General features: G+C 44.2%; 1 protein-coding gene across 10 annotated transcripts in view; it reads right to left on the minus strand.

Moving 5' to 3' along the window:
- Positions 1-14683, minus strand: part of dph6 (diphthamine biosynthesis 6) — a 56267-nt gene that overhangs the window by 29218 nt on the left and 12366 nt on the right. For all 10 annotated transcript variants that reach the window (XR_006007438.1, XM_041953794.1, XM_041953793.1 and 7 more), the window contains exons 4-10: positions 12354-12427; positions 11246-11364; positions 4463-4524; positions 3916-4010; positions 3736-3829; positions 1654-1804; positions 1104-1229 (exon numbers count right to left, since the gene is read on the minus strand). Coding sequence is in view for 9 of the 10 variants with exons in the window: in XM_041953794.1 (XP_041809728.1) it covers positions 1104-1229; positions 1654-1804; positions 3736-3829; positions 3916-4010; positions 4463-4524; positions 11246-11364; positions 12354-12427 (721 nt within the window). In the remaining variant the exon portion in view is untranslated. The remainder of the gene's footprint in view (positions 1-1103; positions 1230-1653; positions 1805-3735; positions 3830-3915; positions 4011-4462; positions 4525-11245; positions 11365-12353; positions 12428-14683) is intronic.

Below are 14683 nucleotides of genomic sequence, written 5' to 3' on the forward strand. Positions count from 1 at the left end.
GATAGTTTCAAAGTTTTTTGTAACATTGAAATCTACTGAAACTACTTTAAAGTGGTAATGGTGTTTGTCCCCTCCTATAAAGTGTGGTCTGAGACGGTATGTGTGCACATCGCAGGCTTTGGATGCAAACGCAGGCACAAGGGCTCAAAGCAAAGCCTCTCTCCCTACAATCATTTGAAAGAGCTTCAAGTTTGTTTTTCCTTTGCCAACACTAGCGTCTCAGACTACTTCGCCCTCATACAAAGAGGTTGTTCATTAAATATTAACTTGTTTAATATTGTCTCGGCACTGTGAAGGCTGTTCAGCCGAGCACCACGATAAACATTAAATATGCTTTTCATCTTTCGCTCCTCTTTCTCCATCAAAAAAGAGAAAGAGGGAGAAAAAAGACTCTGATACACTGTAAAAGCGTACACTTTTAAACTTCTGCAGGGCAAAAACGATAACCCACCCAACATGTCTGCACTGCGTGTGTGTGTGCGTGTGTGTGTGTGTTTTAAAAGAGGCTTGGTTAATTTGAAGTGCTTGTCCTTGTTTGGTGGCCGACTCGCTATAGCATTCTTTGTGACGGACGGAGTCTCTGTCACACAGGGTTTTGCCTGCTGGGTTGACAAGCACTTCTGAATAAGGACTTCTCAAGCCCTGCCACACCTCCTCGTGTGTCTTCAGCAAACACAGCAAGGAGAGAGAAAGACACCCAAGGGACAAAGAAGTTTTCCCCATATGTTTCTCTCCATTGAAGTTTTGGGGCTTCAGTAGGGAGTACAGTAGAGTGAGGCCCATAGAATCTGTTCTACTGAGCTGCTGTAATCACCCCTGGACAAAGGAATTCTGTATCATCTTCCCTTGATCATATCAAAGACACAATCTTTATTTGATGGAAGAAAACATGACTTATTAAAGGTTAGTTTACTTGTGAGTGTCGTTCAGTGTGCCTTTTGTTTCGGCAATCTCACAGAGGAAAAAAAGAATTTTCTAGTAGACCTTCGTGTTTTTCCTGAGCGCGGAGATATTTAAAAGCATGTCCACCGCTCTGGTACCGACCTCTTCTAAAGTGTTCGCTCCCCCGCTCAATACTTTCTCTATGTTGTACTTTCCCTTACTTTGCAGCTGCGTGAAAGCTGCCCGTGTCTGGCCCTGGATCCCGGGTTCTTGGCTGTGAAGGCCGTTGATGCCGGAGATCCACTGATAGCCTCTGGAGCTTCTCGGTGAGCAGGATGGAGGGAGATCTTTGATACAATGACATGTAGAGGAAGAGGGTTATGAGGCTTGGATTAGTTTGTGCAGTCAGCCTTACAAATGATCGGTCCAAAGCTTGATCAAGACTTCTAGAACATATAAAACAGGTCTTGTTTATTGCTTCATTTATAACCAGGGCACATGCTGTGTGAGAGGTAATTCATGCATAGGTGGTTTGTGTCAAAGGGGAAATGAATTCACAGACTGTCACAAACACACTGCTGAAACGACAGCTCTTGTCAAACAATCACTCAAAAATACTAGCATCATGATGCTGGCCGCGTGACACAGATACAGGGAGCACACACAACACACAGATATCATCTGACACACACACACACACAAACACACATATAAGTACACACTCAGGCATGCATGTCTGCACGTGCATGTTTCACCATAAATGAATCTCACCGTGGCCCCGCTGACAACTAAGGTCACAATTTGATGTAAATTCTTGCTGGTTGTCTTCAGCTTGATCAGCATATTCCACCTCCTCAGTCATCTTGTCAATGGCGTTCTGGCAAGGACAACTACCATGGGGCAAAGCTCTCGCCACCACATCCTGCAATAAAGCACCACAGGGAATACATCAGGCCAAACGCCCACCAAAGAGTGCTGAGCCTTTTGCAAAGACAGACAAAATGCTGTATAATTAGCCAGCCTTTTCAAATACCCCACTAAGCGGGCCGTGTGTGTGTCAGTCTTTCATGACAAGGGCCCAGACACACATAACTTCAAGGTGAATGAATATGAAACAACATGCTAACATATTCGCGGTTCAGGCGAACAGTGAGTGGTGTTTTCTGATACTGTAGATTCAATCATGCTGGCTGTCAGTCAAAACTCATGACTGGATGGGTGAGACATGTTTTGGATTTCATTTTTTTTTTTCCTTCTGTTTACTTACACTTTGCCTCTACACTCTTTGCTACTTCTTTAAATAACAAATCATTACCATTCTCGAAGGCATACATATTACCTGCCAAATTCTGCTGGGGCGTCACACATTTGAATGCATTTTTCATATTTCCTCAACTGCCCCCCCTCACCCTACCCAACACTCATTCACCCCCCTCATCTGCTGTCAACTGCATTAGGCCATATGATAATCAAATTAATTATACTTCAGCCCCTCTCTCCTGGCCAGCATGAAAAATAGCTTGACTAGCATTAACGGAGGGCAAATGATGGTGGTCCATCCCCACCCCCTGAGCTCGGTGCAGTTTCCTCTAGTGCTGGTGTCACCGCAGATCTGTCACCCTGACGAGAAGAGCTTCAGAAGGCTGAATCAGGGCAGGTTCTCCCCTGGTTGCCTCCCCCTTCCCCTCCCCTCGCAGGCCCTGGATCTCCCTGCTCTTCCCCCAGCAACCTAGGGGGGGCTATAGGGGCTGTGGGAGCGCGTGTGTGTGTGGTTGTGTGATGGGGGTGGAAGCGGTGGTGTGGGGAGTGAAAAAATATATAGCTGTAGGGAGTGAGGCTGCAGGGTCGCAGAGGTTGTGGGATGGGGGTATGTTTTCTGTCCATAACAGTCCCAGCCCCCACCCAACATGCAGATACACACACACGCACACAGACACACACACAAACACATCTACAAACGCGAACACACCCTCTTGCACACAAGCAAGTACCAAATTAAATGCACACGCTATCGTGTGATGTGCAAAGAAACACACCTACTTTCCCCCAGAGATACAGTATGTCGAGCTACAGGCGAGAAGCATCCCTCGGTGTGACCCTTATACTCTTCACTCGCTGCAACACATATAACGGCATGCAAGCAGCACGTCCTGTCGCCAGGAACGCTCATCAGCCGGTAGGTGTCTTATTGAACCAGACATTTGAACCAGAGTAATTAAAAGTACACATAAAAAGAGGTCAGTGTCTCCGTCATAGACTTTTGCCAATAGTTTAAGGATTACAAAGTTGTCTGTTCTTCCAGGGGAAATAAACTGTTTCAAAGTGTCACCCTTCTCGTTAGCGAAGCCCCATTCAGCTCCTTCTAACATACCAAAAGCCAACTCCAAATGCCTCCCCGCAACCCCCGACCGTGTCCGCTTAGCCAGCTACCTGAATGCAAAGCGCCTTAATGTGAGCAGACATGTTTATTAAGCTGGGCCTAGTTTCAGGCTGCAGTGAATATTGCAGACGTCAAAGTAGGCCATGTGGGGCTAGAGGAGAGAGCGAGGGATGAAGGGAGAGACCGAGAGCGAGAGTGTGGGTGAGAGTGGGAGAGCGAGAGAGAGGGAGGCCCTCTGGAGGTTGGTCTGAACCCTGCCCCGCAGTGCCGTGTTTCTCTTCTGCTCGACAAAGTTATCAGACACCAAAAGGTTTTGTTCTTGTATTTGTTTTGCCCTCAGAGTGGTTTTATAGTAATCGACCTTGCGGCGACTCAAACTTTTGTTGCGAAAATGATTGATTCAGCATCAAACAGCGCTGATCTTATTTGTAAAACAAGTTACACTCGTGGATTCCATCAGAAGTTCGACTCACGCTGTCTTTGCTCTCTGTGTGCATCTCGGTGAAGCGCAGGTAGCCAACTGGAGCGAAGGCATCTGCTGAGTGGATCACTGTCTCCGCTGCATCACTGCACAAGCGCAACAAAATAAAACTTTCAGAAAAAAACTTTTGTAGTCGTGACAAATCCTTCTAAGTTTACCTTGCTTTACTCACATAACTATCTTCTTTTTGAAGAGGGGGCAATCAAGGGTGAAGGTTTCATATTCACCTCCTTCTCCACAAACATGAACTCCATACTTCTGAGAGAGCTAATCAGTGAAAAGAAAACACCCTATTTAAATACTTTGAAACTCCTATATTTTATGTGGACACTTTTTCACTCAATTTCCATAATATCACCTAAAATTTCAACTTATTATCTAGAAACACTTTTTCTGTTACTAGAGTGTCTCCATGTTCAATTTAGATGTGTTCAGGTGTATTATTTTTGACACCGGTATAAAAGAGAAATTTCAAAAACAATTTTAACACTGTGATAAAAAAAATGGTACACGAATTTGATTGGTGTAACTGGGGGAGCACTGAGAACACAATCATTCTTTCAAACTAAAAGCGAAAGTGAAAGAAAAATATATTTCACTGCAGGATACATGAACATCACATAGCCTGACTTTGAGCAAATGATGCACACGTACAAATACATGGAAATACTGCAGTGAAGAGAGTAAACAAGGTGGCAGAGTATCTACCAGTGGACGACCTGTTTCAGATAGGGCTCCATGTCAGCCAGAGGTTTTCCTAAGTGCTTCTCTGGATCCAGGCCTGGCACCCACGTGGGAAACACACATTGGGACATATGAACGTACACACAGCGACAAACAAAGGCAGAAACACACACACACACAAATACCATTTCACACAGACACACATATGGAAAGAGAGAGAGAGAGAGGGAGAGAGTGAGAGAGGTCTGATCAGGAACAGAGAACAGTGATTGAAGATGACAGGCAGGGAGGGTTACGGGCAGTCGCACAAACACACACGTAAACCTGCACCCTGGATCTATTTGTTTGACTTTGGAAGTAGTGTACACAGATCTCTCTGGGTAAGGGCAACAGTTTTCAATTGCTGGCCACAGACCCCCCACGCCCCCTCGCCCGCCGCCCCCTCATCTCGTTCCCTTTGAGAATATAAACTCTGGAAAGAGATCTTGTTTATTTGCCTTTTCCCTCCCCTTCCCCTGAAATGGTGCATGGAAGTGACTCACAGGCATGGGAGAGAAAAGAAGGAGGGGAAAGAAGGTTGGAGGAGAGCTTTGTATGAATACCCAGTGGTGCCACACTCCTAAGACACAAGCTCACTGCCGCGCACCCCCAAGACAAAAACAAGTAAAACCAACCAAGCAAGTACACTTCTCGAAAAACAGCCCCTGTCATGCCCTTTTAATAAGATATCCAAATCTAGACCACAGCTTCACCCAAAGATTAGCACTTTGATCAGTCCTATTTCGGGATTACGTACATATTAGCAGGAATAAAAGGGTGCACTTAAACGGTGACCACTTTGCTCTTCTTGTGGAGCGTCAAAGGGTTTTACTTCTTTGTGACCCTAAATCCCGATTTTGTCTCTCAGACTCCTGTCCCTGATGGCACCACGCTGAACTCCATCTCACCCTGTAAACAACTCCTTTCACAAAGAAAGTGGAGCCAGTGCTTTAATACTGTACATTCCTCACCGTTCCGACAATTAACAAAAGCCTCGAGTACCAGGTGCTTTCGACAAAGAATAGAACAGCAGAAACATAACAGGACGTGATTGCAAAATGCTAAATTTTAGGAAATTCCAAACCATGGAGTCATATGCTCCTGTTTAGCATAAAACACCTGGCTGCTATCTCAACATATGAGGGCAAAGTTACTGGAACTAAGCAATAACATTTAAATGGTCACTGGACCTGGCTTGTCATTTTGTTTCTCTTTTCTGTGGCTGACTATTAATTGATTGACAAAATCATTAGCAAGTTACTGATGACCTATACAGACTGACGTGCAGTTGTGACAGTAACGCTGTCAGAATAAAAAAGTTGCTGAATTGTCCATAATTATTTCTCAGAGAATCCAATATAGCCACTCTCTTCCGAGGCGTCACAAGGCGTTCCCAGGTCCTGTTCATCGGCACATTCATGTGTTTAATTAAGGGAACAAAGTTAATCGCAATGTGAGAATCTCTCCTCTCTCATGGCCTGACAACCTCAAAGGTTAACGTGTCATCTTCAGGCCCCATGGGGAGCAATGGATGGGAGGCAGGAGGAAAGGGAGAGGAGATGTGGCGGAGGGACGTCGCATCCCATCCCGGGTTCATCTTAATCCCAGCTGTGTCTCTCCTCCAGGGCCCCGGTGGTCCAGCACTACGGGGGAGAGACGAAGGGGCCACAGCGGAGGGAGGGAGGGAGGGAGGGAGGAGAGAGTGTGGAGGGAGAGAATGAGCAGGCCCTTATTCTCTTCCCAGGGGATCTGTGGTCTTAATTAGTGTGAGAATATCTAATCTCAACATCCTCTCATCTTAACCCTGCCACAAAGGTAATAGGGAGGGAAGAAAAAAAAAAGCATTAAAATTCAATCCCATTTAAATATCCTCTTTAATTAGTCATGCCTTTTAACAAATTTTAATAATTGGCTCCAAATTGCTGAGGGGATGCCGCGTTTTTTAATATGTTCATTAACTTCGCCGCTCTTAAATAATATATGATACATGATTTGATATTTACAAGGAGGGAAGAGGACGATGGAAATCTTGGAAGACAGGAGTGAGTGATAAAATGATACAAAGATGGCATTAATGTGGAGACATTCCTCCCTAGACCACTTAGCACTTGTATGAGTGTTTTCTTAATTGATGTTCCTGACTGACTTAAGGTTACTGAAACCATTTGGAAACGAGGATCGGCGGAACGAGCTCGCACTTGTACAATGCATGCTTTGAGAAGTCTTTGAGTAGCCACCGGTGTGAGCCTTCAGCAATCTAACACCACTCATTTACATGATCTTCACATCTCTGTCTCCTCTGAACCTGTTTTACAACTTGACCTAAACCCAATTACCTAACCTCATTATGCCACATTAAACCCAAATAAGCCCACTAGAAGCTGCCATTAGTCTGCCGCCAGAGACAGTAAGACCGCACTTTGGAGAGAGAGGAGCTTCCCTAAGAGAGACTGAGAGGAATGGCTCTCCTTTAAAAGGGCTTTTTACCTCGTATTATCTCTATAAAACTCCAATTAAATTCAGTGAACTTTAAAACCAGGGAGTTCAGTAATGAGGAAGAGGATTTTTTTAAAAACCTTGTTGACATTTAGTGGGATGAAATTAGCCAAGAATAAAAAGTTTACCAGGAAGCCAAGAGCCATTTGGACATTAGAGTTAGTTTCTATATTGAGATATGAAAAAAAAAAAAAAAAACCCTGTAAAAACTTCATTCTTCAGAACATTAGAAGACACAATGCAAGTTACCGGAAGAGCTGAAATCTTAAGTTAAATCTCCTTTGAATCTGCTTAAATGCTGCTCTCACTTCGACTCTTATAGAAGTCAATGGCAATTATTTCCAGAACACACTTTTGCACTAATTCTTCTTAATGATCATGATTGGCCTTTTCCTACCTTGAAGAAGTTGATTAATTTAAACCCACACCAGTGAGTTACCTATTTAATTGAAACCGCTTGTGATTTTGCTTACTGAGCCTAACGCTAAATTAAAAGCCGGGAGATTCGAGATACTGTCTGAGCTGAGCTGAGCGCAGTATCGCAGACATCCGCGGGTTGTCTTAAGATCTGGCGTGCCAGCTGACAGCTCGGCTTTAATCCCTGCCTTCAGAGAGAGAAGGCAGAGAAAATTGGATTCATGATGTGTAACATTTTAGCCTTTAAATGGATGAAATCAGCATCTCCTCCCTAGTAGGTGAGCTGCATCAGCCTTTAAACAATGCTCTCAAAGACCCGCTATACAATAAAATAGCTGTTCACTATCACCTAATCTTCGCAAGAGAGAGAGAGGGAGAGAGAGTGGGAGGGAGGGAGAAATACAGAACAGAAAAGAAGAAAGAAGGGGAGGGAGGCGGCACCGTACAAAGGATGATAAGATTAAGGTTATATGTGAAATTTGTCAGGCTCTTATCTGAAATTCAGCGTCTGTGAACAGAATAATAGGCAGTATGAATTGTGTAGCAATCCCATCAAGATGAAATCTTTGCAGTCCAACAAATCAAAACGGAGAAACTGGGAGGACTTACAACCATTTAGTACTTAACCAGAAAAAATGAGCCAGCGCAAATTAATGAATGTCACTTTTCGGTTTTGTTTTAGGGAAGTCACATGGAGGCGCAATATGTGGCAGGTGGTTTAAAGAAAAGAAACTGATGCTGCTTCAGTCTGCTTCAGCTGAACCTTGACCCCTTTACAAACTGTTCAGAAACATCAATTTGATTGAACTGGCAGTTTTCTTGTTGTGAGTTAGCAAATTGTGAGCAATCTGGACGTTATTCACTTTGATTAAAAAGGAAGGGGAAGAGTAATGAGCGGTTTAAGGTGCTCAGGGTGTAATCGTAGCCTGCATCCTCTCCCCATCACTCTGTTCCCTCCTCTCCTGTCATCCCTCTACCATATGACGTCTAACAAACGCCCCCCAAAATTAAAAAAAAAAGTAAAAGCACGGGAAAAAATACACAAAATCAGAGGGGTTTTTTTTTTACTAACTAGAATTTTGTAGCATTACAATAAATTAACCTTGAATTAACAGATTTATTGACACTAAAGCTGAAATGATTACTCAATAAATCAAATTCATCTGCCATTATTTGGATTAATCATTAATTTTTTAAGTCATTTTCAAGCCAAAATACCAGGTATCCTCTGCTTCCTGTTTCTCCATTGTGAGCACAGTCTTTATCTCATATATATCAAATTATATTCAATGTTCTCAAGTGGGTGAGGTGATCAGTGAAAGCAAATTTGTGACATAAATTCCTCTCTTCGTAGCACAAAGGCTATGCTCGTGTGAAGGGTAAAAGATCATGCAGTGATAAAAGGTTTTCCGGCGGATAGACCTTGATTTTACACATGCCAATTATCTCTGGAGCTGAGGACCAATTAACTGCTGAACCTGTGGCCTCACACACACCTGCGCTAATCAATCAATTAACTAATTACATGAATATTTAATCGCTTTTTGGAATTCCCAATTAGCATGCTTAGCTCAAGATATATTGCATTGCAAAGAGACAGTTTCCCAACAAAAATCTGCATTTCCCTTTTTTTTTTGGTAATTGGAAGCATTTTGTGACATTCATAGGCTTAGGCTCAGATAGTTGAACTTACTTCACTACATGCAATTTGGCATCTTCAAAGACTAAAATCCTCTTTCTCTCTTTTGTGGTTTTAGGCTGCCAACAGCACGCAAATGAACACTTCTAGAGAATTCACTTAGAGGATCATCCTGCATTTGGACAGCTGTCTTTTCACTGCAGGGATTTGTCATCAAGGAATATATCCTCCCTTAAGAAAGAAAGTCTTTTTTTTCCTTTATCCATTCACTGCTAATTTCCACCTGTCTTTCTGAGTGCTTAATGAAGGAATATTAATCTTGAACGACTCCTCACTATTCAGAGCCCACCAAAACCCATTTTATACTACCACAGGATATCATAAGCCATATTGGCTGTGAGTTCAGATGCAGACCTAACCTTTGCCCTGTGAGAGTTGCTTTTTTTCTCCTCCTGAGGTCTGCACGAGTAAATCCCTCCAAATCTCTCACTTGCTCACACACACACACATGCAAACACCAAAGGCCACCAGGTACGCCCTTCTGTCACCCAATCTCCCCTAAACAGCACACCTCACTGCTCAGACCTGCTCCCACCAAAGCTGCAATTATATGAGTGCTGCCTAAAATGCCTTGGGCGCTTGCACCCCTATTCAATTCTCTCCTTTCTAATTACCGCTGCCTCAGGACAGGTGAGGAGTCAGGGCTGATAAGATCTTTCTTTTTTACCTGTAGCCAAAACACACATGCACACACACACACGCTCACGCAAACACCTACAGAGGGAGGCCAAGACACACACTCAAAAGGCACCCGGAGGAGATTTTCCTTTCTAAGTATAATCTTGCAAAAAAATGTTGAGAATTTGCTTTTAGACGAAGTTGTGTTTAGAGTAGAAAGCTTGGTGGAGGTAGCTGGGTTACTGAGATGACTGAGTGCTTCAAAGGTGTGGTTTTTCTCTTTGTGTGTTATTTCAGAAGGGTAACTTTAAGAATTATGCCTGATCAATTAACATTAAATGTCGATCTTATCCGGTTACACGTGTAATGGAAATAAGAATAAAAGGAGAAAAAAAAAGTGGATTCTGACATCATGTCTCCTCTGACGGGCATCTGACAAGTTTTCTTATTTATTACCAAAAAGTCTTTTATCACGAGACCATTAAAAATGAGAAATGGGTCCAGCAAATAAAGTACCAAAGATAAATGGCTTGACAAGTGCATTCCATGAGAGGTTATTTAAGCAGCGCTGAAAGATATGCAGAATATCTCGAACGCGGCGCTCAGCTCTGCGGGTCATCAGTCAGCCGTGGACCCCTTTTCGACTGATCGCAACCAAAGGTGACAACAAGCACTTAACAGCACGTAAACAGTGTCTACGTGATGATCTATAGCCGTGAGTAGTTTGAGAGTAAAAAGAACCATTTGTAGCCGTAATTATCATTTATCACTGGCACCGTCAAAAGGGATCCGGCTGCACTGTCAAGTAGATACAGGTAGGGATCTAAACGTCACGTACCCGAGAAAAGAAAAAGAAAACTTTCTTTTTTTTTTTTTTTTTTACTCTCTCCTGTTATTCAGTAATCTGATCTACTTGTCCTCCGGCTCCAAAACAGGCAGGTAGAGAGCAGGTGACACTACATTAACCTCTTCCCTCAGTGCTGAAGCAGTTGAAACCCGTAAATGAGAGATTTTAATCTTCGCTTCACGGACCGCGTATTCTGAGCTATGCATAAGCAGAGAATGCAGTGTTGCTCTCGCACAATGGGGACATGTGCCGCTTATTGACAGGTTGCATTAATGTGCGGGGCAATCACCTGTGATTATTCCTCAACTGCCAACCCTCCCTCCTCCCTGCACCCACCCACCCAATACCACCGCGCACTTCCCTCACACCTCCTCCCTCTGTGCTTCTTATCTTTTCATATTGTTCTCTGCTTCAATACCTTCGCCGCTGGCACAAGTCTCAACACCGCAGCTAAGCCACAGATTGATGATTAGGGCATTACTCTGCTTGTCTCTCTTTTTCTCTCTGGTTACACCTCCCTTTCTCCTCCTCCTATCCCTCACTTATCCAAATTCTGTCCCTTGCATCCCCATGCCAAACACCACTTAACCAACATGGCACCTCCGGAAAAAGTGAAAAGAGTAAAAAGTGTGACCAGAAGGGAGGGGACATGAGACTGTTCAGCAGCCGCCTGAGACACAAAAGAGTGAGACGCAAACTCACCGAAGGCGGCAACTTTGATGAGGATAGCATGGAGGTCAGATGATATCATCTGAGAGAGCAGGGACTCTTGTTCTTGGCGCCACAGGTAGGCCAGAGGCTGCAAACCTAGCCGCAAACATCTGGGGAACAGGTGAAAGACAAGAGGGAGAGCAGTAGGTTGTAGAAAGGGAAGGAGATGCAAAGTGGTTAATATTGAATATTTGCCAGCTTCAGAACAACTTCAAAGCCAACCGGGATGGGCACCTTCTCCATTTGTGGGAAGGCTGCCACCCTGATAGGACATGCTCCCACCTGCCACCACTGCCAGTGGCTTTATTTAAAGACAAGACAAACACGAAAGCTCCATCTTAAGCTGTGTCGCATAAACTCGTGCGAAACACACGCATCCACAGCAGGTAACCGGAGCCAAAACGTCTGCACACAAACGTCTGCTGCTCGAGAAATGCCTGAGATGTTTATGTGTATGCATCTAGTGGGAACGAGGGGAAACAATAGTTGACTGGCGGCAGGTTTTGTTAATAAGAAGACAGCTTTTGTGTTGCAACGTGTCCAGTCTGTGTAAGTTTAGAACAAGAGAGAACAAAGAGAGAGGACGGAAGGCAAAGAAAAACAAAGAGGGAAAGAGCACAACAAGAACAAGAATAAGAAAGACATATGGGTGTCTGTGTCACAAGGAAACCATCTCATCTTTCTGCAAATAAGACTGTTGTGTTTCACCAAGAACGGGAGAGCACATTTTTTTATATGAACAAAAATCACATGACAATTATGAAACTATCAGTTTCATTCCTTTTCTTAAAATCATGCCCCATAAAAACAGAGCCGTCCCATAAAATCAAAGTTAGTCTAAATAAAGTGGCATAAACAAAGCTCAGTGTATGCGTGTGTGTGTGTGTGTGTGTGTGTGTGTGTGTATTTAAACAAAACTGAGTCCAAGTTTGGAACACACAGTGAGGTAAAGACTACAGAGGATGTACTCTTTTCCTTCAGTGGACCACAGAGTGTGCGTCATTCCAGTTCAGAGGCCTAAACGCAGTGACTGCGTGTGTGCGCACTTCAGTCAGAAAGTGTGTTCTCCATCATGAGTGTGCGCATGTGTTTGACTTACACATTTTCCACGCGGACCCTCTGGTAATCGGAGAGAATGGCCCCTACAGACACCGCCTCGACACTCTCCTTTTCCTGTGGGGAGGAAAAGAGGGAGGAAACCACAAAGATTTCTTGCCTTTTCCATTATACAGCATGTGCAACGTGCATTGTAGCAGCAACATGATGTCACCGTCCCATGGGGCCAAATACTCCTTGCTCAACTTACAATTGTATCCCAAAGTGTTATCTGAACAAAACCACAAGAACACATGTAAACATATACACACAGAGAGACGAAAACAGACAAAGAAAGCCCATTCCTGACGGCTCTTTCCCTTCGTTGGACCGCAATCCTGTGGGATGTTTACACTCGGGTTCTATCAAGGCCTTTATGGTCCAGCCTATATCCCCTGGAGGCTTGTGTACATGTGAGTGTGTGTCTGGAGGCACAACTGGAGGCAGCTCCTGGACCTTATCAGCAGTCTAGTGTGAGCGGGAGATGAGCGTGTCTGGCCGCAGCTTCCATCCTCTGCACACCCAGCTGGAAGACGGAACCGCAGTGACAACTTGAAGCATCGTGGAGCATTGTGTCTTTGAGTGGCATGTATCTTTAATATTGCTAAGGGCTAATCTAATTGCTTTTCATATCATATTCATATTTCAGAAACAGTGAGACAACTATGCACTCGAGAGATACTGACACAGCCTTGAGATGCGTTCAGTCTCCTCTCGCGAAAAAACAGGCTTGATCCGCAGTGGCACACACACAAACAAACAGTGGTGCATGCTCGCACAGACACACACACACACACACACACACACACAGCCACAGACATGCCTGCACAACCCCCTTCCCTGCCTTCATGCCCCTCCCCTACAGACACACACCTGCAGATTCATTAGAACATTACATGGGCTGTAATTAGAATGAGAGGCAAGGGTAGAAGCAGTGGAGGGATGCACAAGTCTCCAGTAAATTACCTTGTAGCCATTATCAATTTCCCTGGCTACTGGTCCTTAAGATAACCCCCCACCCCTCCTTCTCCCTGTGGTCCCTTCCTGCAATTTTTCTCTGCCTGATAAACATGCTGATTAAAGCGAACAGCGTGTAAACCTTTGATACTTTCCTAAATGAAATCCATGCCCTGCCTGGGGCCTGACGCTGCGACGCACTGTGCTTCTTGCACACACACACACACACACACACACACACACACACACACACACACACACACACACACACACACAGCTCCATGTAGGCGTGCCAGCTAATCAGATAAAGGATGTGCTCTCTGTGTGTGTGTGTGTGTGTGTGTGTGTGTGTGTGTGTGTGTGTGTGCTTATGGTGCAGCAAAGGATGTGAGGTATAAAGCTGAAGATAAACACTGTATACAGACAAACGCAGGGCTCGAATTTAACTCTTTGACCTGAAGTTAAACACCGAAAGATCTTAACTTGGGATTCCGTACTCAAGTTTTAATACCTCTCCAACGTGTCCAACGCTGGAATATACATTACAGTCAATTCCACTGCCCAGTGACAGTAATTAAGTCAGACTGATAACATTTCAGCCCAGCACAGAGCGAAGGGGGCTGCAGGCAGTGTCATGTAATTCTAGGTAAGCCTCAGGGCCAGCACTCTATTCTAATACAATGATAACCTTTTCCCTAAATACAACTGTCATTTCCTAAAGAGGCATATTAGGAGGCAAAGAGTGGGCTAAGGAGAGACAGAAAGAAAGTGGAAAAGAGATGAGAGTGTTGAAGGAGTGCGCGACATCAACACCAATTTGGTCCCTTGGCTTGAAATTTGGCAGGACCACACTCAGCCTTACAGAATAAAAGAGCATCAGAGCAACAGCAACCAGCGTCGTCGTCTTGTGTTTCTGTCTCTCTGTCTCCCTCTGTCTCACCCGCTCTCACTGCTGTAGGTACTCGCGCCTCCGAGGTTCCACTCAGCCTCGGCCAATTAAATGGCTCCTCTTTTCACTGGCTCTCATTACATTACATCATGCGGTCCGGGCATACTCGCCACTAATGATAACACAAGACAAATTTCTCACACATCTCCTTGTTTTCAATGGAGTCTCCAGCTAGTAGACCTTTTGGCAAACAGCCTCGGAAAATGATTATTTTTGGATGTGGTTATGTTTTTGTCGCTATTATAGCTATCACCAGGAGACAGGCAGGAATGAGGGGGCAGCTAATGCTGCTCTGGACGCAATTTTACAAATTCTAGACATACTTTCTCATCTGCTGTGGGAAAGGTAGGATGAATTATTGTGAAGAAGTGGTATATGTATGTAGAAATCTGAATTGATGGACTTTGTGGGAATTGTTTCATGTGTAT

The sequence above is a fragment of the Chelmon rostratus genome, chromosome 15 (assembly GCF_017976325.1).
Source record: "Chelmon rostratus isolate fCheRos1 chromosome 15, fCheRos1.pri, whole genome shotgun sequence".
NCBI classification, from domain to species: Eukaryota; Metazoa; Chordata; class Actinopteri; order Chaetodontiformes; family Chaetodontidae; genus Chelmon; species Chelmon rostratus.